Source organism: Acanthochromis polyacanthus, chromosome 8 (genome assembly GCF_021347895.1).
Source record: "Acanthochromis polyacanthus isolate Apoly-LR-REF ecotype Palm Island chromosome 8, KAUST_Apoly_ChrSc, whole genome shotgun sequence".
Taxonomy (NCBI): domain Eukaryota; kingdom Metazoa; phylum Chordata; class Actinopteri; family Pomacentridae; genus Acanthochromis; species Acanthochromis polyacanthus.
The window spans coordinates 18,753,657-18,778,739 of NC_067120.1; the positions used below are offsets into that span (position 1 = coordinate 18,753,657).

The window sequence follows — 25,083 nt, forward strand, 5'->3', positions numbered from 1 at the left end:
CTGCTGTATCTGTATAAATGCTTCTCCTTAAACTGTGTAATCTACATTTTCTGCCACTTCAAGATGATTTTTGTAGTGTTCAAAATAAGGGCGAAGTGAGACATGCTTGATTTTGCTCCTCTCTGATTCCAACAATTCAACCCCACAAGATAAACCAGTGGCCTTTCCATTAATGTTGAACTGCTTTTTATTTCAAAGAGCATTCACACAATACACTGTATTCTGGAGGCACATTCACATCAAGTGCTAAATAACTTCATGCATGGTCGAATGTAGGCTACAGCTTTGTTGAGTCGAATGCAAATGCTGACTGTAAATGAAAATATTGCTTCATTATTTGGCACAGTAGGAAATATTGTCTATCATATGTGTTGTTTTTGGATCGATTTTCAAAGTGAGGTGAGAAATGCCGTCAGAATGTGACCAAAAATGTGCAGTAGGTTCTGCTAGAAAATAATTAAAATAAATATAAAACCACAACAAATGCAATGAGGCTGATTATGCTTTTAGAGTTAGCGGACATTTCACATGATAATTCACATTCAAAGGTTACAGCAAAACAGCACTATTGCACAAGGTTGTAGAGAATATCTCAGACAGATAAAAAGCCACCGTGACATTCTGACCGTTAAAAGACTCTTGTCACGTCTGTCTTCATTTTAACCAAACAAACTTCGAGCTGAATTATCATTAGAGATGAGAAGTTTGCAGGTAACTTTACAAAAAAAACCAAAACACTTAAGTGAGTGTGACAAGTGTCCGGTGAACTACAACTACAGATGGTTCAGAATATCAAGGTGTTTCCTCTAACATAAACGAAACTGTAAACCCATTTAAAGGGGTTAGTACTTTACGTCACAAGTTAAATTCCCAGAGGTGTTCCAATAATAAGCTATTGATCAGCAATTATATTGGTGTTAAATACAGTGTGGTATGAATGGAGTTTGATGTTTATTAATAGTCATAATATGAAAAACAGGATCTGCACCGAAAATTTAGAGAAAAAAATGTCAATGAGAAGAATGTTGAAGTACACTATTTACACTCTCAAATATGTTTATGCAACTAGTATTGCATTAATCATGGTAAAAATAGAACAATTATGTTTATAGGATGATTACATTTGATTTGGCCACCCTGTAACAACTGCTACAAATTACAATTATTTCACCTGGATAAGAGTACCTGGATTTTTTTTTTTTCAAAAGCACAATAAATACTGAACAAAACCTCTATTATTGATCAGTCTCTCTGTTAACAAATTACACAAGCAAATCCAACAGAGCTCACTGAACTCAGCTCCGAAACCACCACAAAATCAATCAAGTAGGCGCAATCAATGACTGGTTTGAAAAGACAAATGGGTGTTTTCCTGAAAGAGAAGCGATTTCACCCCTCCGTCCAGTCGGTCATTCTCCAGACAGCTATAATAGGCTACAACCAGAGTAGGCACCATGCAGAGGGAGGGGTTGAGCCTGCCAAAGCTGGGCTCCTTTTCTTAGATAAAACTCACTTCGAAAGTTCAAACAGATAGGTGATGAAGCAGAAAAACATTCACATATTTACGTCTCCACCCCTGTAGCTGGAGTATATATTCGGGTTTCAGACTGACTCTCTCTGCAGTCAAAGGAACAGGATGAGGATGAAGGATGCACAAGATTTGAAAAAACTCACCAGCGACTTCTGGTGAGTAATTTCAGACCCCGTCTAAATGCCACCCTCACTTATAATGCACCCAACCCAGGATGGAGCTGAATAATAAAGACAAGTGTATAACTGATTCCATCAATGATACACCCACTTCAGAGCTTCTCAGATTCCTCCCTCTCTTTTCTAAAGAAGAGGAGTAACCTCCAATCACAATGGAAACTCTATCCCATTGAAACACTACAACAGATCTGAGCATGGCACCAAACAAGACGAGAGTCCAAATGAATGCGAAAACGTGAACTTGAAACAGGGATGTGGGTGTGCTGAGAGGACTAGATCCTGCGTAGAGGGTGCCACATGGACACAGGCTTCCTCAAAGTGGCCAGCATCTGGTTCCAGTGGGTGATTCCCATCCCGCTGGCCTCGGGGCCGATGATCACATGACCCAGGTTCTCTCCCCGGCCGTCGTCTGTGGCCTCGGCCACTGTCACCCTCAGGGAGAGCTCCTGTAAACAACACAGCAGGGTTACACAACCTGCTCTGTGAGCATGACTCAGCGAGTTTTTTACCCTGTGGGTTCATCTGTATCCTGATGGTGTCACTTAAATAAATTTTTTAAGATGGCTTTTGCTACTGTTAACTCACCACCTTTCATTTGCATTTTATTTGATCACTGTTTGGATTGTTTTGCAGCTTTAAAACTTTTAAAAAGCACATTATATTGTGGGGGGATTTTAATTATGCTTTCATAGTTAGGTTAAGTATTTTTATGTGTTTCGTGCAACATTTTGGTTCATGAGCAAAACAATGACAAAACACAATTAACATCATGCTATTTAATAATGGTGAACATTATACCTGCTAAAAGTGATCCTGTTAACACTGTGTATGTGAGCAAACTGATGTCAGTATTTAGCTCAAAATGTGGACGTTTAGAAGCACCGCTTGCTAATGTTGTTGCCATTCCTCTATCCATGCTATTATCTGTTTTATGATATTGCGATGTTGCATAATTTTTCAATTTAGTGAACCCTTGCTTAACCAGGAACCCTCTTGGGATGCCTTATCTCTCTCACAAATTGATACTAAACACACTAAATCTATTTTTACTATTAAATTATAGCACAATACAATAAGACCTGTGTGGCAATCTGCCATCTCCACTGAAAAAACATTGTATTATTGGCAGTGGTTTCTAGTTATGTTCCTCCTTGACCATAATTTCTCTTTTGGATTAATGAAGTCATCTCATCACTGCACCTGCAGGACGATGGACGGCACAGAGAAGATCATGGCTTCATTGAAGATGGGGTTCGTGTCGTCTCTTTTGGTGGAAGTCTTCTTCTTGCTGATCTTCCTTCCATCTTGCAGGAGATACACTTTGACAAATGGATCTGATAATGAGAAGAAATGAATGAGATTACAACCGCATTTTGGGCCTCCAAAATCCCTAACTTTAGAACAGTAGTGTAGGTTTGGGGTTTTGTGCAGCGTAGGTTTTCTCCAGGTATTCCGGCTTCCTCCCACAGTCCAAAAACATGCTCAGGTTAATTGATGATTCTAAATTGTTCATAGATATGAATGTGAATGTGAGTGTTTGTCTCTATTTGTAGTCCTGTGACAGACCTGTCCAGGCTGTCCCTTGCCTTCACTGTAAGTCAGCTGGGATAGACTTCAGCCCTCCTATGACCCTAACAAGGATTAAGCAGTGTATAGATAATGTATGGATGTTACTGCGTTGGCCACAAGTGAGACCCCTTTCTCAGAAAATACAGTACCAACAAATAAACTGATGTTTATTGAGCTGGAAGGTTCATTCTTGTTGTAAACAGTCGATCTGACATTATGTAGACTTTGTGATTACTGGAAACACACAAGGTTTCACGTGTATTTGGGTGATGTGATGCACACTGATAACGATTGTGAAACTCTGGTGCAGTGATCAACATACCAGTAAAAAAGAATGAAGAAGACAACTGCTTGATAGTTCCTTCTGTTAACTGGTCCTGACATTTACTCATTAAACAACACACAATACTGTTCAGCCTCAGATGAATGATGCTGTACAACCACCAGATGACTTAATTAACAAAAAATCTGGAACATTGAATGAATGAACTTTATTGCTATCTGGCCATAAAACATGAACATAAATTGGTATGTCCAAAAGTTTGGGGTCACTTAGAAATGTCCTTATTTTTGAAAGAAAAGATGTTTTTTTTTTTAACAAAGACAACATTAAATTAATCAGAATTACAGTCGAGACATTGCCAACATCGTAAATGACTATTCCAGCAGGAAACGACTGATTTTTAATGGAATATCTATGTAAGGGTACAGAGGAACATTTCCGGCAACCATCACTCCTGTGTTCTAATGCTACATTGTGTTAGCTAATGGTGTTGAAAGGCTAATTGATGATTAGAAAACCCTTGGAAAATTATGTTAGCACATGAATAAAAGTGTGAGTTTTCATTGGAAAACATGAAAATGTTTACAAACTTTTGAACGGTAGTGCACACATATGCAAATACATCGCCACATAGTTTGTAGAACGTGCAATAAATTCCTCGTTACAGAGTAATCAGTTAGAGGCACAGTCCTGTACACACAATTAGCTCTGTAGATGATAATGGCTGCATTTCAGTCGGTGACCTTTATCAGTCGAATGTGAGCGCAACAAGTCATTTCAGCCCAATCTGTCTTTCTCGATGAAGATAAATGTGTCTTCTGGGAGTTTACATTAAAAGCCTGTTGTAACCGAATCAGTAAATGTTTTGTTCAGTAGCAAGATGTAAGTCATTTGAAAAATTTTACAGGTTTAATGGCAGAGAAAGGCAAATGAATACATGCAGTGAACAGATCATACAACAGGAAACACATGGAAGTAGCTCACTTTTACAGATAAACACACACTAAAGAAAAAAAACAGAGGAAGGGCCCTGACCTGCCGTGTTCTTTCCATTGGTCCAAACCAGGTTCTTGCATTTGGCCACAACCACAGTGAGGCGCTCTGCTGTCGGCAGATAGCTGAGAGACAACAAGATCTCTCCGACTGCATCCACAGCCTGAGGAGTCAAAGCAGAGCACAAAAGATATTACTTTACACGTGTCAGTCTGGGCGATGTTTTTTGAGAGAGAACTTTTAATTAAGTGTTGGCTGGAGCGTAGCCAATCATAGCCCTCCTGGATTTAATTGAATTTTTAAGCAGTATGTTGCTTATAGATCATTAAATTAAAGATAATTCAATTAAAGTAATCGTAAAATGGAAACAGCAAATGTTAAAAGAGAGAGCCGATTATGACACGGTAAATTACATCCAGACATGTTAGTAAATGTAATAACATAACAAAGTACGTCGATTTGAAACTCTTTGTGATTCCATTTTAATTTTGAATGTAATTGCTCATTTATCATTTTAAGACAGAATAAGAGCATACACATGGATCTTTTTTAATTATGTTTGAGTTTTATTGCACACCATCAACTACAAATGTAATGAACCCAGCAATAATATATTCTTTTTAAAGTACCAAATTTATGAATTGATCATAAATTAACATGTTTAATGGCTATAATTATTCCAGTGGCACACTCCAGGCTCCACATTCATGATAACTGTTCATCTGTTATATACTGTTTGATCATTCTGTGATGTTGAACTTAAAGGCATATAAATTTCACTGATGTCAACAGAGTCTTGATGAGGTTTTAAAATATAACCTCCATCCTTTACTAGTGGCTTTCAAATGTTCTTTCTTCAGTACTATGATCACATATGATAGCTGACATTAAAAATTTGAGCCTGTTGGATGCACTTTTCCATCAAAAAACATACAGTATTTATATAACAAGGTGCCCAAACAATAGTTTATTTGGCCATACCACTTCACATTTCAGTGCACTGTTTCGTAGTGTTTTCAAATCAGACATTATTTACAATGCTGGGGTCAGCGAGTTTATGACTATTCTAACAAGTGACAGTTAACTATCACTGTTGTTGCTACTGAATCTGATATACCTGATGTCCTGAATTACAGCAGTTCCTAAAGTCTAATGCAACTTTGATATGCAATTTTATACCTGTCAGACATCCTGAAATGTATTCTGTGCAGAGAAGAAGGCATTCCTGTGTGTTTTTGTTATAATTAATACATGTTAACATTGTGTATTTGTTAATCCCATTTTGAAATCCTGAATTCACTCAACTATGATTCGTTTAGTGAGTCTAATGTGCAATTTTGTCTCATGTCCAGCAGGGGGTGTCAGACACCACCGTGATTTCTCACACATTTTAATCCAAACAGTATTTAGGTGTTTTAGTTTACAGGAACTGGCTGTATGTTGGAGATTAGGATTGTGCTTGAACTACATTACTGAGGATTTTTCTGCACCATATTCTCCTGCTGTGCCCCTACTCTGTTACTCAAATCCACTGTACCTTATTGACATCTTGAAGGTAGAGCCAGGCGTTGAACGGTCTGATGGTCAGGTCCAGGTCTGACAGCTTGAGCTCTGCTACGCCTGCACTGATGTTTCTTTCATCAGCGTCGATGCCAAAAGCGGCAAAGCGAAGGCTGTACTCCTCCAGAGTGGACAGATCCATGGGGATGGAGAAGCGCTCATCAAAGATCACGGTGAATGCATTCGTCTGGACCTGTCGGAAGCATAGGATGTTACATTGTCTTGCATATTTTCACTGGTGTGAACTAACTGGTACCAGTTAGAATAGTCATTAGAAGAAAGACAGAAAAGTGAACAGCAGGAGCAACAACAAACCAAAACTACAAAGATTTATCAGTCTAACAGCAGGCTGAAGACGCTGTAGAGAGGGAGAAACATCTGAGCTTTTTCACAGTTATCTGACAAACTGTGGCTGTCTGCATTGTTGGGAACATAAAGTACACTAAGAGTACAAGGTCACAGCGGATACTTGTTCCTATAACATTAACATAGTCATCTGAGCACATTCCTCTGCTCTGCTGTGACAAGATGCTTTTATATTATCATGCAAAAAAAACACACACAAGCAGGACAAGCTGCAAAACATGAACATCTTTTATTTTTTGCCTAGGAACCACCAAAGCCAGTAGATCAAGACAGAACAGCTTTTACAATGATAAGTATAATATAAAAGGAACAAAACATGACTACTTTAAGTCTAAGTGAGAGACTCAGTTGCGACAGCAACAGTTGTAATGTGAATTTCAAGCCATGACATCTTGATGCACATGTGGAGGCCGCTGTGGTCAGAAGTTACCAGGCAACAGGTGATGTGAAAAGGGTGAAAAGAGGTGGAAAAAACAACGAGGAATATTTCTGCTAATAATAATATGTGAAATAAACACTGTTGCTTCGAGACAAACACAGAATAAAAGGAAAAAAACGACATGTTGTGCAAGGTCACCATGATTCGCTATGCATAAAGAGCAACGGACTCACTGTACCATTAAAGAATTGTGAATTCAGAGGAAAAGATCTACAAGCATGTGAGCCTGACCTTGGACTGTGCAAACATCCACCGGCTGAACAGCATCTTAATCATACAACCCAACACCTACAGAATCCAGACAAGGCCCTGTGCTGCTGAACAAACATGAAGATACAAAGCATCCAGTGACTCTCTGCTAGCCTCCCTCCATCCACAATATGAGAACGTCTGTCTGCATTGTTGGACTTATCACTTGGGGATAACAACAGTGATGCATGTGGGAACAATGAGGCAATAAGAAGAAAGGGAGGCGTGTGTGGATATGTATGTGTGATCTATGGCAGACAGCGAGGGGGAACAAAGAGCGGTGTTCACATTATTACCAGCAAAAAAAAAAAAAAAGAAGAAGCAAGAAGCAGTGACAGCAAATAAATAAGAGAGGAAGAGATGAGGGGAAAATGAGCCAGAGAAAGGCGAGGGGAGGGGAGGGTTGATGGACGGGCAAAAACAAAAGCAGCAAAGAGATGCTGGGGACGAAAATGAGCGAGAAAAAGCAGAGGCAGAGAGGGAGAAGCCTGCTTGACCATCAAGGCGAGTGGAGCTGATGTCAGCGTTTCCTTCCGTCTTCCCTGACATTAAAGAGGAAGCAACTAATGCTGCCGCATCAGTGGATGCTTCCATTATTATCACGCCCAGCCTGGTTGCACTAATATGCGACAACAACAAGCACCACTGGGGCCCTGATGAGTCTGTGTGTCGTCCCCGTCGGCGGCACAAACTGTGCTAAACCATGTGGCCGTGACTCACAGCCAGGCAGGAGCTACAGAGTGTTTCTGGCAACGTCGAGCCGAGAGCAGAAGGCAAGTGGCAGGTGTAACAGATGGAGGAACGTAGCTTTGTTTTTATTTCTGTCAGAACGGTTGCTTCATGTTAGATTAAAGCCTTTTGTGATTTTGATTTAGAGGTGAGAGAATAAATAACAGAAAAGTTAAATAACGGTTAAAAGAGCAGACGCAGCAAAAACAGAGTTAAAAATCCAAATGCAGAAGAAGTAGTAAGTCAGTAACAAGCAATTTCTTTTATGTTTAAGCCTTTTTCCTTCTTTCTGACCCTATATTACAATATATATACTAATTTTAGATTGTGATATAAAATGATTTAGTCGATCTTCGGGCATTTATTGAATCCTTTTTTTCTTTTTTTTACCTTGTTAACATGTTCATATGTTGCTGTAGCATGCTGGGAAACAAATTTCAAACCATAACATATCAAAGATTAGGATTCAGTCAGCATTTCATATACAGAGTGGGCCATAAGTTTCCATACATAGGAAAATGTATAATGTATATTTTTTATACTTTAGATACCCTAGAAGATGCATTTGATGCTATCTTTGGGGGCACTTGAGGGCCATGGTGTGTCAGGTGAAAATATGAGACATAAATCATCTCAAGGAACGTATCACCAACGCCATTACAAGCATAACTTCAACTGTGCTAATGCAAGTTCATCAGCAGTGGAAAATACGTATTAACATGTGTTTTTGAAACAATGGCAATCATATCGAGCACATCATGCAAATAAAAACCGTTGTCCAATATAAACTGTTTATTTTTCCTATGTATGGAAACTCACGGTCCACTCTGTATAACAAACCTGAAGGATTAATCATCATCTTTAAAATCGGGGATTTTTTTGTATCTTTATTTTTCTTCAGAATCTGTTTCAACTGTGTTTTTAAAACATATGAATTACTGCTTTCATGCATTGAGAGGATGCATAGAATCTAGTTTTATTTAAGGCAGGAAGAGATTATTTTCATGGAAAATCTTCAAAATATGTAACTTTTATTCACAGAGGTAAGTTTTTAGGGACGTAACAAACGGGCAGGCATATGAAGGAAAAAGAAAATGATTAAATTATACAAAGGAAGCAGAAGAGTAACAATAGAGCTCTAGAGACTTGGAAAATCAGTGTCAATACAGTAAAAATGTTCTGGTGGCATATAGCAGCACAACACCTTCCTAAGACAGTTTATGTTTTTTGTTTTTTTTTTACCAATCAGTATACAAATCTAAACTCTTCATCTCATGATCTTGTAAACCGTAGATGTAATAGAAGTCCTATTACACACTGAAATATTAACAAGCTCATAGGACAAAATGGTTTTTACTTTATTACAGTATTTATTGTAATATCCTATCACCCAACCCTATATTCTGATCTAAACTCACTCTGATATATTGTGTAAAGTAATCACATCTCAGGATCGTCATCGGGACGGTTCAGGCTCTCATTGTAAAAAGTGGAAAAGGCCACAAATCATCCTCAGGCCTGAGGTGCGGGTAAACACGGGTTACAGGTTACAGACTAAGTGAGCTGCTGATCTGCTCCTCATGACAGTGAAGGATGTGAAATCAACGTTCCCGACTTGCAGCTCCCAGGAGACTGGCCACTAAAGCAAATGAAATGGGCTCTTCGGTTGGACAAGAAAGGACCAGCTTGTCAGGCTTCAGGATTGAGCTTCTCACCCCGTGGGACGTATCACTGTCTCCGTCGAGAACTCAGCCAGGACTGAAATCTTAAACACATTTCAAGAGAGCCAAAACTGCGCCCCGAGCGAGAAAGCTTCAGACGCTGCAACGTTATTCCCCTTCCGCCGTGTGATGAGCCACTTTTATCTTTCCTTCGTTGCCCATGTTCAGTCGTCATGGCTTAACTGCTAATTACCCATCTGAGTCGCTATCCTTTCATTTATTTCCCCTCAGTCCTGAGTCACTGCTACTAGTCGTTGAGAAGCAGCCATGTGTAAAATTTACACAGTATTGCCGGCTAATGACAACTCAACATACATTTGAAACAATGGAAAATGATTTAACTGGTGCTTGGTTAAAAGTTTTCAGCTGTTGTTTCAGGAATCTGAAAATGTCACACACTGATCGTATGGGCTTTTAAAAAACATTTTCAGCCATGGAAGCAGGTGTGCTCCAGGGACGACCTTATCAGTCCTTCGATCCAGACTGAAATACCTCAACTACTCGTCCCAGTTTTTTCTTTTGTGGCCTGTACAGATGAGTCACTCTCATCTGCGCCGCATCACCTGATTCCCCACCTGTTCAGGGAGCTTCATGCCATTATTTTCCACTGTTATCTTTGCCTATTTATATTCTGCCCGAATGTTACCTCACCTAAAACCCTAGAGTCTGTGCTTTCCTGCTCAGTCTGCTCTGTTTGCTGGCCTGGTTCCCTGCACACTTGAAAGAAAACCCTTTGTGAGCATAGCAAACTTATTTCTACTTCCACATGCGTTTTTTTGTTACTCTTTTGTCTTCTTTAACCTGAGTTGTGTCACAGCTATCTGATGTGTTGCCATGAAGTCTGCTTCAATCATTCCCGTCCATCTCAGAATGAACTGCAATCTCTTTTCATCTCACAGCACCATGAGGCTAAAAAAGCAATTTTCCACTACCTGCAAAATTAATGAAATTCCCATCTGCCTCAGCTCTACTTTGTGTTTAGAGCTAATTAGCAAGAGTAACATGCTGAACATGATAAACATCAGCATTCAACTAACAGGGAAGCCCCCAAAGAGATCCAAGCTCTCCCAGAAAGAACTAAATTTCAAGGTTTTGAAAATCTAATAAATAACAATTAGCATTTCTAATGTGGCAATAAGAAAAACATAAAATCTAATTAAAATCTGAAGTCCTGCCATAAGTCATTTAAAGTATGCCTGCACAACTCTGGTGATTCTCACCATTCGATCCGTGCAGTGATGACTATCAAAGCGTGAAAACCCGTCAGAAGCCACAGAGTAATTCTTTCACTGCTAAAGATTATAGATTCGTAGTCCTGTTTATTATAATCTGGCATTTAATAAACAAAGTGAAAATCAGCAGATTAAAACAATAATCAAAATAACTGTAAGTTGCTTCATTATTAGGCAATACACCCAATTATTTAACCTCCTGAGAACCGAGGAAACAAAGTATCTTTCAGTTGAACTTTTTGGGGGATTTCCTGCCTGTTTGGAGCTAAAACAACTCACAATATAAAAAACTTTATTTGAGATGTTTTTGGTTTCTGACACATTTTTGGATAATTAAATATGACCCAGGAACATTTTTGCTGTTCCTGAGAAATGAACCTAGCAAGAGGGTTAAGAAACTAAATTAAACTGAACATGAACATAAATTAAACTCTCAACAGTCAAGAGGCCTGCGTTTTGTCTCAGCATGAAAACAAAGTTCCCTTCATTCCACCTAATCATGAGATACGACTGGAAATGCTGGAATGTCCTCTATGGAGCACATCAGGATTTAATCGGGTAGCTCAAATGAGTCAAAAGATATCGATGAAAAACAAATGTCCACTACAGAGGACATAAAGGAATGGGCCAGGTTATACAAAACACATACAATGAATACAAAAATGTGTCAGTTCAACTATGAAGGGTTTTCCATTTGCATTAGAAGTTCTTTTTACCTTCAGTGTGTCTCATTACAACACACATAGGTCTGTTCATTTGTTTCCTCAAAAAGCCTTTGCAAAGTCAATTAATTACTTTAAAACCTCAAAACCTACGTTTTTAGAGTAATGATAATTTGCTAACACTTTTTAAATCCTCTTCTGCATTTTGTTGGTGCATAGCGGTTCTTCTTGGTGCATTCCCTCCACACATAGATTATCCGAGTATTGTGAAACCACTGACAGGTGTGCTGCATGTATCACCTGCATGCAAGTGTATCTGTCATGAGCTTGCATGAGTCATACCGTAGCCCACTAATGGGAACACAGCTCCATAGCACCACTAGTGGACAAAACTCCACTGGGTACTTCTGAGTCATCCACTCTGTTTGCATTACTAACTCCAGCCTGTCTTTGCCATCAATCTGAACCCACCGCGTTTCCATGGTTGCTGCAGTAACCTAAGTGCAGATCTCTGACAAGAAAAACCTAGAGTAAAAGTAGCCTTATCATCTAATTGCCCTTGCAGAAAATCTGAAGGTAGTTTAAACAACCTCTCTGCGATCCAGTGCAGTACATCTACACTACCGTTCAAATGTTTGGGGTCACCCTGACATTTTCATGTTTTCCATTAAAAAATTCACACTTTTATTCATGTGCTAACATAATTGCACAAGGGTTTTCTAATCATCAATTAGCCTTTCAACATGATTAGCTAACACAATGTAGCATTAGAGCACAGGAGTGATGGTTGCTGGAAATAAGCCTCTGTACCCCTATGTAGATATTCCATTAAAAACCAGCCGTTTCCACTTATATAGTAATAATTTACCACATCAACAATGTCTAGATGTCTAGAGCAGATATTCCTGATTAATTTAATGCTATCTTCATTGAAAAAAATGTATTTTCTTTCTAAAATAAGAGCATTTCTAAGCGACCCCAAACTTTTGAGCGGTAGTATATGTGTCAACTTTGCTTTTCCACCTGTCGTGAAAGGCTTACCCATGCTGAGAGGGACCACATTTTTCTTTCTGTCACAGAACATAACGCAAGAACACAGTGAAACACCATGACCCGACCCTAACTAAGCAGTAGAAAAATGATGGAAGGACTTCCTTACCCTTGTGACTCCCACATTAAGCTCCTCTGGCCCCAGTGAGACTCTGATGAAGCAGCCAGGGAAGTCCCCTTCCTCCCTCTCCAGCAGGTCTTTGCCCTGGTGCAGGGTGATGTGGAGCATTCCCGCCCCGTGGCCCGGGTGCCTGGACGGCTCAAACTCCAGGGTCACCTCCAGCTGGCCAACTGTGAAGTCGTGGCCGAAGTTGTTGGCGATGGAGGAGATGGAGCTGAGCGAGTCTGTAGAGATGGACCGGTTGAGCTGAGCCATGCCGGTTGGGTCCAGCTCCCTGCTCATCAGCTCCAGGTGGCCCAGGTCCCTGAAGCCATCTGGGGTGTCGCCCAGGGCCAAGCTGGGCTTCCGGCTGGAGGTGGTGGAAGTCCGCCGGTGGTTGTTGGCCGCCACTCTCTTTTGGGAGAAGATAAAAAAGGAAAACCACCTCCTTTTAAGTGAAGCAGTAAAGTAAGATTATTTAGAATGCAACTTAACCAAAACGATTTGTTTTACGCTGACAGTGTATCATTGAACATTTTGTCCTTTTCTATCATAAAGAGTATTTAATGAGAAGCAATTAAAGTGTGTTTTTTTTATATTAATGCTAACCGCAGCATCTACAACTACATTTCTTTTTTTCCAAGACAGACAGGAAATGAGGCATGCATTAAAAAGTTGGGATGTTTATAACCAAAAAAACTACTCATCCCCATAGTGGAAACAATTTATAAACATACAACTTAAATTGACTCAAGAGTTGATATGGTGAACTTGTTAGCAAAAGGGACAGCATTGGTATTCATTTAAGGCCAATATACTCATTATCTTTTTGTCTTTTAACTCTTTTTTTTTTTTGTCTCCATCAACTCCTGAAGTAAATGTCTGGCTGTTTAGCTACCGAATGCTCGACCATCTTCAAATAATAGTCATTAAGTTTTTTTTGTTAGGCACAACTGTGGCCAAAACTACAAAAAATACACCCTGATTATAAAATAGTGTGTGGCATCATCATCTGGAATCCTACATTTTTTCACGCTGTAAATGTACCTTTTGTCTGACTTCTGAGAAGGAAGTTCCATATTTTTCTTGCAGATATCGATAATCAAAGTTGGGGAAGGGGGACGGTGTGGGGAACGTTCCAGACTTCCACAACTTCCAGATGTTGAGCCCAGCCATGCCCAGCAGCACGAAGAAGCCCACCAGGTAGATCCCCACCTCCCAGCCCGGTGGGTTGCGCACCACTGAAACAGACACACAAAACAAGAAGCTCTAAAAGCACTTCCCATTTAATCTATGGTAGCATCAAGTTTGTCCTCATAACTGTCTGTATTTTACATTTGATGGAGGGGAGTTTGATTGCTGGTGGAAGTGCGCAGTCTGGAAGTATCCCAGGATACAGCCTTTTTTTATTTTAAGACCAGTGGGAGTCTTAACAAGCTCACAATCACTGAGCGCAGTCAGCCACTGATTCAGGCCTTGTCATTTAACGGTGAGTGGTGACTTTGGGAGACAGTCAGGACTCATAAAATTTTATGTAAATCAGATAGTTGGGTAGAAAATCTGACAAAATGTGACAGACAAATTGAAACGGCACTCTGAATTAAATTCCAGAGCATCTCATGCATTGAATTTTAGAGGGGATTAGGAGCCCACACCGAACTGGCTTTATCAGATTGAGAAAGGGAGGACTTTGAGAGCTTTATCTAAACTTTATAACAAGGGCAGAGAGCCAAATACACAGCAAGTTTAAATGTTTCGTAACATCAATGACCATCGGCAAGAAATGAGGCCAGAGTTGCTTTCAGACAGACCTCAGAACAAACACAGTCACTGGACTGAAGGAAAAGCTGCAAACAGTCTCATCTCTCACACAGAAACACACATTTACAAAAGTGGAATTCAAAGCACATCTGTCCAGCACTCATCTGCACAAAGATATCCATGCAGAAACAAGCAAGTGCAGAAATAAGTTGGAAAAAGTGTGTCAGCCAGCTACTCACCGCTCAGATGGTAGCCTGATATATCCCCACTCTGAGGCGAGGACATGGTGCTGCAGGCAGCCTGTAAAAACACACCCAACAATGATCTGTTCAAGTGGCTTTTTACCTCATCGGAGCATAACATCATTTTGCAAAGTCAACTGTGACCTTTCCACAGTGCCTGCGATGTCAGTCGTTTTGGAAACACGAGAAACGTAGTCGCCCATTACAACTTCTCACTCTCAGCATTTCCCCTTCAACATGAATCAGAGGTAATGCAGTTCTACTGCCCTGCATTGGCCTACAGGATAAAATTCACCACAGATCCCTAATGACTCCTGATATCCACTGCTGCTTTACATGAACAGGATGGGCACATGCACAAATGTTTGCATGCATAGCCACAGATGTCAGGGCACATGGTGTATTATAGCATCTTTGCACAGGACTGACCAGTCTGCAGGGTTTCATAGCAACCAATAACCAAGACGAAACCCACTAAGACGAAATTTGTCAGTAAAGGTGATCTGTTTGACTTCTCAATCCCAATCTCCAGTTGTGGACCGACAGACTTGGAGGTGCGTTCCTGCTGAGTATGTAAAGTTTTAGAGCTGTTCCACTGTCAAATTGTCAAGTGCATGACTGCTCTGACTAATGGAGAGTTTTCGACGCTATTATGTGTCCTTCCTGTGAGCCTGCACAAGTGCAGACTTTCCAGAGGGACTTGACAAAAGTTCACTGGTGACATATGAACAAAGCTGACCTGCCTTTTTAAGGTCTTTGGTTCATTTTTTACACGATTGTAGAACTCACGCACTCCAGGGCTGCAGTGAAGACATCAGTTAAGTCTGTGAAGGTTTAGTGCTCCAGCCCTCAGGTGGAGACTGGGACTGAGGCAGAGTTGGACATCAGCAGTATTTCTTTTGTCCGGTCACATAATTGGAGTTTTCTTATCAGCAGGACAACATTGTAACGGCAGTGCTTTCCAAACAAGTAAAAAAGGCCAGATTAACTCTCCCAGCCACATCGAGGTAAAAACTGGCCTCGTCCAGACTTTAGGGACACCCTGTAAGTACTGTATTAAAATCAGTTAAACAGTAACAACAGAAATTAACAACAGCCAATTTTGATCTTTATTGAAAATATTTTGCTTACAGCATAATTTTATTGTAGTACGCAATTCAGTTTTTCCTTTTATTAGAATTTTTTTAATTGTAATTAGCTCAAGGACATTCTAGTTATGGCCTTTCATAATGATTTGCTTGCTGAGCATACCTCTTGTTGAAAAAATAAAAACTAAGTAACTTAAGAATTAAGAATTTAGCATGCTTAATCTTTTTGTGTCAACAGGTATAAAGTGTCCTAGGCCAAAATACTCTGGGGTATACTTTGGCCGGGGGTTTAATCTGGCCTGTTGCACCGGCCCCAACCACAAAAATCATTAATGTGATCATTTTCTGGTCTGAGAGAATTACAGCGATTTGGTTAAATTAAAAGAAAGTTTTTTTGTGGTTTAAAAGAATATCTACTGATATAAAACTGCACTCCTTTAACTTTGCTTGTCTTATGATGGACAGTTTAGAAACTAGAGAATCAAACCAGTGTTGCAGCACCAGAGACAGAGAGATATATCTTTTATTGTTTGACACATTTCTCTTCAAAGGCTACGAAACCCATAAAACAACTCAATCACTGGCAGTTCAGTCAGAGATTTGGGTGTTATTCAAGCAGTAGCTTTTGCAGCCTGAAGGAGAGATGAGCAGTGGGGAACAGAATTCTGGTAACCAGCTTCCACAGATCCTCCTCCAGATTATTTTTTCGTTTTTAAACTTGCAGTGAAGTCTGAAGCACCCAGATCAGCAACCTTTGACTGGAAAATTCCAAGAGTAAACACCTGATTGTGAACTTTCATATCAGATAAGATATACTTTATTGTGAAAGGGAAACTGGCCTTGGGCAGTAGCGTAGGTTTTTACAGCAATGTACAAGTACAGAGGGCTAGATAATAAAACAGTAATCAAACAAAGTGTTAAACAGGGCACAGAACAAACTACATACACTACCAGTCAAAAGTTTGGACACACCTTCTCATTTAATGGTTTTTCTTTATTTACACTGCAGATTCTCACGGAAGGCATCAAAACTATGAATGAACACATATGAAATTATGTAGTAAACAAAAAAATGTAGTAAGCCAAGACATGTTTTACATTTTTGATTCTTCAAAATAGCCACCCTGCTGTGGTAGCCATGCTGGATCAGTGTGCCTTCAACTTTTTACTAAATCCCCAACAGTGTCACCACCAAAGCACCCCTACACCATCACACCTCCTCCTCCATGCTTCACGGTGGGAACCATGCATGTAGAGACCATCCGTTACCTTTCCACGGCGGGTGCAACCAAAGACCTCAAATTTGGACTCTTCAGACCAAAGCACCGATTTCCACTGGTCAAATGTCCATCCCTTGTGTTTCTTGGCCCAGTCAAATCTCTTCTCCTTGTTGCTTTTCCTTAATAGTGGTTTCTTTGAAGCTGTTTGACCTTAAAAACCTGATTTGCACAGTCTCCTCTGAACAGTTGATGTAGAGATGTGTCTGCTGCTAGAACTCTGTGTGGCATTTATCTGGGCTCTAATCTGAGGTGCTGTTAACTTGCAATTTCTGAGGCTGGTGACTCGGTTGAACTTCTCCTCAGCAGCAGAGGTGACTCTTGGTCTTTCTTTCCTGGGGTGGTCTTCATGTGAGCCAGTTTTGTCGTAGCGCTTGATGGTTTTTGCAACTGCTCTTGGGGATACATTCAAAGTTTTTGCAATTTTCTGGACTGACTGATCTCCAGTTCTTAAAGTAATGATAGACTGTCATTTCTCTTTACTTAGCTGATTGATTCTTGCCATAATATGGATTCTAACAGCTGTCAAATAGGGCTGTCAACTGTGTACCAACCTGACTTCTGCACAACACAACTGATGGTCCCAACCCCATTAAGAAGGCAAGAAATTCAACAAGTAAACCTTGACAAGGCACACCTGTGAAGTGAAAGCCATTTCAGGTGACTAAGTCATGAAGCTCATCCAGAGAATGGCAAGAGTGTACAAAGCAGTAATTAAAGCAAACAGTGGCTATTTTGAAAAATCATATTTCTGTAAATGTGACTTATTTCACACTTTTTTGTCTACTACATCATTCTGTATGTGTTCATTCATAGCTTTGATGCCTTCAGTGAGAATTTACAATGTAAATAGTCTAGAAAATAAAGAAAAACCATTAAATGAAAAGGTGTGTTCAAGCTTTTGACTGGTAGTGTATATATAAAACTTTGTGTGGAACCATGACTATTTAAACATGTGCATTCATTTACATGTTCATAAGAACGTGTATATTGCACTGCAGCAATTTATTGCACTTTGTGTAAAACTCGCAATGCAAAAAAAAAAAAAAATTAGGGATCCAGAGACCAACTTTGTAGATAAATTATGTGGCTCCACACATCAAGGGTTTATCTTAAGTTGTTGTTTGTTAAGCACTGTGTTAGAGGTGAGATTAACCCTCCTGTCGTCCTCCGGATCAAATTGACCCGTTTTAAAGTTTTAAAAATGTGGAAAAAATATATATATTTTCACAGTGAAAACTTCCACATTTTCAAATTTGTTTTAGGAAATTTTTAAACATTTTTTGGTGAAAAAAAAACAAATTAAAAAAATGTTTAAGAACATTCAGAAAAGAAATCAACCAAAATCCAATGAATTTTGCTATCAAAGTTGGGGATTTTTATTTAAAAAATTAAACTTTTGAGGGAAACTTTTCAGGAATTTTTTTCCTGAAGATTTTGCAAATTTTTATAAGTTTGGGGATTTTTTTTTTTCTGAATTTTTGGACTTTTTTCAGACAAGGCAACAACATTTTTGGTAAGGACAACACGAGGGTTAAGAAGAGTTTAAAGCAGTTTTTTTTTTTTTGTATTTGCAGCTTTGTAACATCCACTTCTGGGTAGTATTTTCCACTCTGAAAATAAAACGAGAAGTTCAGGATATTCTGTCAGATTTGAGGGATGGATGTTCTTTTATTGCCGATTATTTTTTGCATTCGACCAGACTGTGAGTTCACTGAACAGCACAGCTCACATGTCCTGTACATGACAAAAGGCATCGTATTCACCGCTATATTCTGATCTCCACCGCTGAAACAGACAGTAATCCTGCTTACGGTGCAAAGCTTCTCGATGAGCTCACTGTCTGTACATTTAATGCACGCAGCCATTAGGTTTGCTTGATTCACTGTAAGAAATCAATTTCCACGGTCTTTCCTTACAAAATAGCAGCAGGGACCGGTATTCAGGAGACCAACAATGATGTCTTCATGCCCCCTCCCCAGCCCCTTTACCTCCTCTGCAAAGTGCAAAAATAAAAAAAAAACAGAAAAAAACAAAAATAAAAAGATGGTTGCTGGTGTGTGACTCATTCCTCCCCTCTTTCTCCTCCTCCTCCTCCTCCTCCCCCGTTTGTTGGAATCTCCCCATATCTCAGCAGCTTGGGGGAAATGGGAGCATTACACTAATGATATAGAAAAGGCTTGAGGGGGGCTGCGGGGTGTGTGTGTGTGTGTGTGTGTGTGTGTGTGTGTGTGTGTCAGTTATGCTGAGCGCTTTGCAGACCACAGCCATGCAGGCCAATTAAAGCGACTGACGCAGTGCAGGGCCCACTGACAGCTGCTGATGTGCCATTAGCAAAGCATGGGGAATCTCTTGTGAGAGAGGGAAGCTCCGAGCAACGCCTCCCTACCTCGGCCCAGCGTGATTCACATCAGCTCAGATCTGCTTAAGGCAACATATGAGTGTAGAGGAGGGCCAGAGGAGGCTTAGAAAGGGAAGAAGAGGATGAGGTGAAGAACACGGAGGGAGAGAATAAGAGAGAGAAGAGAGAGCAAGACAATGTCTCAGACAGATTTAGTAAAAAAAAACAACACTGAGGCAGCGTGGGCGTTCTGGTGGCTCAGTGGGCTTGAGGCGACGGAGTACTAACAGCGAATGCCAGAAATAGAAATACACTTGAAAACAAGAAGACACTCTGCAGTGTTGTAAAGTCTTTTAATTTGATTTCAGCGCCAGCCGATTTGAGGAAGTCATGAATATGCAATTACCCTCTGAAACAGTAGTTCCCAACATCTTTTGTCTGATAAACCATCAAACTGACTCAGGTGTCCTGGAGTCAGTTAATTGTTAGGGTTTGTACAATTTGCAGACATTAAGTTTATTAAAAACATCAATAGCAATCGTATTTCTTTGCTTGATTTTCTCCTACAGACAACACTCAGTGGTCCATAAATTCTCTAAAAGCTGCAGAAATACCCCCAATGTTTAATCATCTCCATTTCAGAATCACTGCTCTGACAACTCAAGTTTTGGCCACAGGAAGAGAGGGAAAAAAATTAAATAGAGGGGATTTTCTTTAACATATACTGTATTAAAGCTGCTATTGCAGTTGTATCAACAAGATAAAATCTTATCAATAAGTGTCTTCTTCTTGACTTAAAAAGAAAAAAAAGATCTTAAGCCAGGTTAAGGCTGAGAAATGCCATTCTGAATTAAATTCAGCACTTCAGCAGATGTGCACAGAGAAGGTAGAGTTATAGATAACTACAGATAGAAGCCAGACAGAAGATGATGGAGGAACAGGTGCACCCAAGTCTCAATTCTTATCTCACACTGTGCAGCAAATAAACTGATTTCTGACAGAACATCCCGTAGGAATGTACGTTTAATATATGAGCATGTTCAAGATGGTATCTGTGAAAACAACTACGCACAGCCCTTAATACGTGCCAAACACAGAAGCACTTTTCAGCCTTAAGGTGGAATTCCTGCACACTGTCCTCAGCAGTACCGAATGTCATCTGGCTTGGAAATAAAACTATGTGTGGGCATCTCTAGTTCCCAATTTCTACATCTCCACTCCACCATATGAAATCTAAACAGGTGTCTCTGTGACTGTCACAAGGAAGGTGGTGCGATGACGACAAAAAATATTTCTGTGTGATGAACGGAGACATGCAAAAATCGGGAAACATGCCAGCACATAAACTATGATGCCTTGTTTCCATGATATCAGCAGCGATCAGATACTCAGTGATTTATCCGACCTCCATTTTCTCCTTCAGATTTGAGATTTCCCTTCGGCTGACAGCTCATTAACACATGGCTGTGAAGAGAAAGGTGAACATTTGCATAAGAGCTTTTCCCGCTGATGTGTCATCTTCATGCCCACATGATCTCTGCTCTCCCACTTCTTTAGATTTATATCAGCGCTGCTGCAAAGATTCTGCGGCTGATATTGTTCCTCGTGAAGGCTGAAAACACAGCGTTTCTCCAGCGCACACAGAGCTGTTGACAGGACATTTTAATTACCATGATATGCATGAAATGAAAATCTTCTCACAATTGTCAGCTTGCAAAGCAGGCTGCGGTGAGCGTTAAGTGGAATGTGAATAATGCGACGGTGAAATTTGTGAAATGTAATTTTCTGCAACAGCAATGAGGCTGTCAAAGGAATAAAGAGATAAGAGTCATCCATGTTTCAAGAAGAGAACACTTCTCCTCTGCATAGTGGGCTGCTAAATTAAGTTTCACATGTCTGAAGTTTTTGGTTCTGGCTGCTGTAGATTTTTAAGAAGTCGATTCTTCCTGGGAACGTTTTCCTTCAGCCCTGACTAAACCCTGATTGTGAGTCTGCTCCCTCAAGACACCAGCAGGGATATTAGAGGATGTGTGTGGTCTCATCATCCACATATTATTGTTGAACCTGGATATGACTGAGACTCCCCGCAGATCAACAACTACAGCCCACACACGCCCTGAGGAGAAGAGAGCAGCTCAGAGTGTGTGTGTGTGTGTGTGTGTGTGTGTGTGTGTGTGTGTGTGTGTGTGTGTGTGTGTGTGTGTGTGTGTGTGTGTGTGTGTGTGTGTGTGTGTGTGTGTGTGTGCCAGATGGATGTATCAAATCCACTCCCCATCAATACTGGCCTTTCACAGAAACAGTATCATGGGCATTTAAGTAGCAAGAAACATGATCAGCGCTCGATCGCTGAGCAAGATTTTTGCTTCAGGCAGCTGAAAAATGACATAAAACAACTCATGCATTACACTGGCAGCTGCAGGCGTGACTCGGAACTGTTTTCTTCACCTGTATCGGTGGAAGGTTGTGGAGTTCAGACTTGATCATTTGTCTTTCTTGTTAAACCAATCAGCTAAGAAAATCACTCGAATGAGACATTTTTCATTATTAAAGAAATGGTTTTAAAAAGCAATAAATCAACATAAGCCCCGGTGGAATCTGGAACCTGAGTTTCATTTAAAAAGTATAGTTTTCAAATAAAAGCTCAGAGTACCTCGGTGGCACAGTGGTCTGATGTACATGCCATGCAGTCTTCCTCTCTCTTCATTTTTGCTGCCTACTACCACCCAAAATGCCAAAATGCTTGCACAACCCTTAAACTTACTTTAAAGAAAATCCTCTAACAACTACCATGCCAAAATAAAATTGTGAACAGTGCTAAAGAACAGAGGTGGTGACTTCTTTCCAACTTCTCCAGTCTGTGTAATGTTATTTGGGCCTATTTTGGGCTGCACAGTAACTTGGTGATTAGCACTGTTGCCTTGCAAAATCCCCGGTTCGCGTCTAGGCCTGGGCCTAGAATCTTTCTGCATGGAGTTTGCATGTTCTCCCTGTGCAGCGTAGGTTTTCTCCAGGTATTCTAGCTTCCTCCCACAGTCCAAAAATGTGCTCAAGTTAATTGGTGATTCTAAATTGTTCTTAGGAATGAATGTGAATGTGATTGTTTGTCTGTGTATGTAGCCTTGTGCTAGACTGGTGACCTGTCCAGAGTGTCCTCTGCCTTCACCCTAAGTCAGCTGGGATAGACTCCAGCCCCTCTACGACCCCATAAAGGATTAAGATAGATATAAATAATGGATGGATGGATGTTGCTACTTTGGCCACAAGTGAGACCCCTTTCTCAGAAAATACAGTACCAACAAATAAACTGATGTTTATTGAGCAGGAAGGTTCATTCTTGTTGTAAACAGTCGATCTGACATCATGTAGACTTTGTGACTACTGCAAACACACAAGGATTCATGTGTATTTGGGTGATGTGATGCACACTGATAACGATTGTGAAACTCTGGTGCAGTGATCAACATACCAGCAAAAAAGAATGAAGAAGACAACTGCTTGATAGTTCCTTCTGTTAACTGGTCCTGACATTTACTCATTAAACAACACAAAATACTGTTCAGCCTAAGACCAGTGATGGTGTACAACCACCAGATTAATTAATAAACAAAAAATCTGGACCATTGGATAAATGAACTCAATTTCTATCTCATCTGTCCTAGAACATAAATTAGTATGTACCGTTCAAAAGTTTGGGGTTGCGTAGAAATGTCCTCATTATTGAAAGAAAAGCAGTTTTTTTGAATGAAGATAACATTAAATTAATCAGAATTACAGTCTAGACATTGTTAATGTGGTAAATGACTATTCTAGCTGGAAATGTTTAATGGAATATCTCCATAGGGGTACAGAGGAACATTTCCAGCAACCATCACTCCTGTGTTCCAAAGCTACATTGTGTTAGCTAATGGTGTTGAAAGACTAACTGATGATTAGAAAACAATGATTAAGCAATTATGTTAGCACATGAATAAAACTGTAAGCTTTCATGGAAAACATGAAATTGCCTGGGTGACCCCAAACATTTGAACGTTAGTGTATATATCTTCACAGACTGGGTGACAGCAGTGTGGAGAAAGAACAACACAAAAAGACACGGCTACCAAAGAAGACAGAGTCTGGCATCACTGAATGTCAAGCAAAGCAGTAATGCAGATGCACTTCCTCCTAAAATGTGATAGATATAAGAGTGGACTACTTTAACAAATTTGATTTGTCAGTGTCAAACTTAACAGAGCTGCATAACAGTGAAAACAACACATTCTGTTAGGAGAAGGACACACAGTGTACGGAGCTGCACAAAACGTTACCGAATATCATAATTAAAACATTTGCACTGAATGTGACAAATAATTATCTTGAGATAGACTAATATACATGCAGACACACACACAGACACAGACACAGACACACACACAGACACACAGACACACAGACACACAGACACACACACACACACACACACACACACACACACACACACACACACACACATCTGTGACTGTTTTTCTTCTTTGTGACAATTTCTTGTCCTTTTAATCTACTTAGCCATATTACTCTACTCAATAAACGACATTTTTTCGACTTTTTAATTTCCTTACCTCATTTGCGACCACCTAAATGATTTGGCGACATTGTTCACTTGATGTTCGTGCCAACAAACAATAAAGAATCAAAAATTTACATGCATGTAAGCAATATAAGGTTTCCAGACGTCACTGCCACTTCTCTCACCACTCTGCGCAGTAGATAAAAAGTCCTGCTTTAAACACCTCAAGAGGTAAACACTTTAATGAACAACAGAGTTAAATTCTGTCTTTAAAGAGGCAGTTTTAGCCCTTTTGTTTTAGACGTACCTCATGATTAAATGATAACTCCAGTGAAAGATGCTGCACTAACGAGACAAGACACATCATCTGATCTCCTCCAACTGGTCCAACATCATGAGCTCACCTTCTCTTTTTGCCAGCAGCTATTCATCATCCCCTACAATCTGCTTAAATCATGCAGGAGTCGTTTTTAGAGGTTGTTTTTCTCCCAGAAAGCACAAAAAAGACAGTAATTCTTCGTGGATCAGACCTAAGTGAAACAGAACGGAGTTATATCACAGTTTTCGTACTGTAAATGAATGAATGAGGTCGCTTGTAAACCACGCAGCGCTTCCTGTTTCTCCTTCTAAATACAGCTCACACACAAAGAGCTCACCTGCTCACAGAGCAGCATGTTGTGCACACTGGATGCGAATATTCCACAGCTGCTGCTGTTTGTTGCCACCAAAGAAGAAGAAAGAAAACAAGGAATGCCTTCTGTTGGAGCTGCATATTAAACCAGGTATGATCAATAAGAACAGACACACTGATTTATGGTGGTCCTCTCTCTCTCTCTCTCTCTCTCTCTCTCTCTTATACACACCAACACACAGAGGAATACAAAAAAGAACTCGCGGGAGGTCAAGTAAGGAGAGAAGTGATTCAGGGATGAAACAATAGAGAGAAGCGATACTTGAAAATAAAGAAGAGTTAAGTGTCTGTGTTGAAAAAGCAATAAGAAACAGAAGGCCTGGGAGTAATAGAGGAGGAAGGGGGAGGGATCGCAGTACTCTCAGCGGCTCTCCCAACAACTGATCAATCAATTCTACTTTTAATCTTGCCCAATGACTCATAATCAAATTAACTGCTTCACTGCCATGCTCTGTGAAGCACTCTGATATAACA

At 40.1% G+C, this 25,083-nt stretch overlaps 1 protein-coding gene across 2 annotated transcripts in view; it reads right to left on the reverse strand.

Moving 5' to 3' along the window:
• Window positions 1–169: 169 nt before the first annotated feature.
• Window positions 170–25,083, reverse strand: part of syt12 (synaptotagmin XII) — a 31,610-nt gene continuing 6,696 nt past the window's right edge. Inside the window, exons 2-8 of one of the 2 annotated variants that reach the window (XM_022210610.2) lie at window positions 14,664–14,724; window positions 13,711–13,904; window positions 12,673–13,077; window positions 6,093–6,308; window positions 4,598–4,718; window positions 2,911–3,044; window positions 170–2,156 (exon numbers count right to left, since the gene is read on the reverse strand). In XM_022210610.2, coding sequence (XP_022066302.1) covers window positions 1,983–2,156; window positions 2,911–3,044; window positions 4,598–4,718; window positions 6,093–6,308; window positions 12,673–13,077; window positions 13,711–13,904; window positions 14,664–14,709 — 1,290 coding nt within the window. In that variant the 5' untranslated portion in view covers window positions 14,710–14,724 and the 3' untranslated portion in view covers window positions 170–1,982. The remainder of the gene's footprint in view (window positions 2,157–2,910; window positions 3,045–4,597; window positions 4,719–6,092; window positions 6,309–12,672; window positions 13,078–13,710; window positions 13,905–14,663; window positions 14,725–25,083) is intronic. The other variant, XM_051951780.1, reaches the window with a different exon arrangement.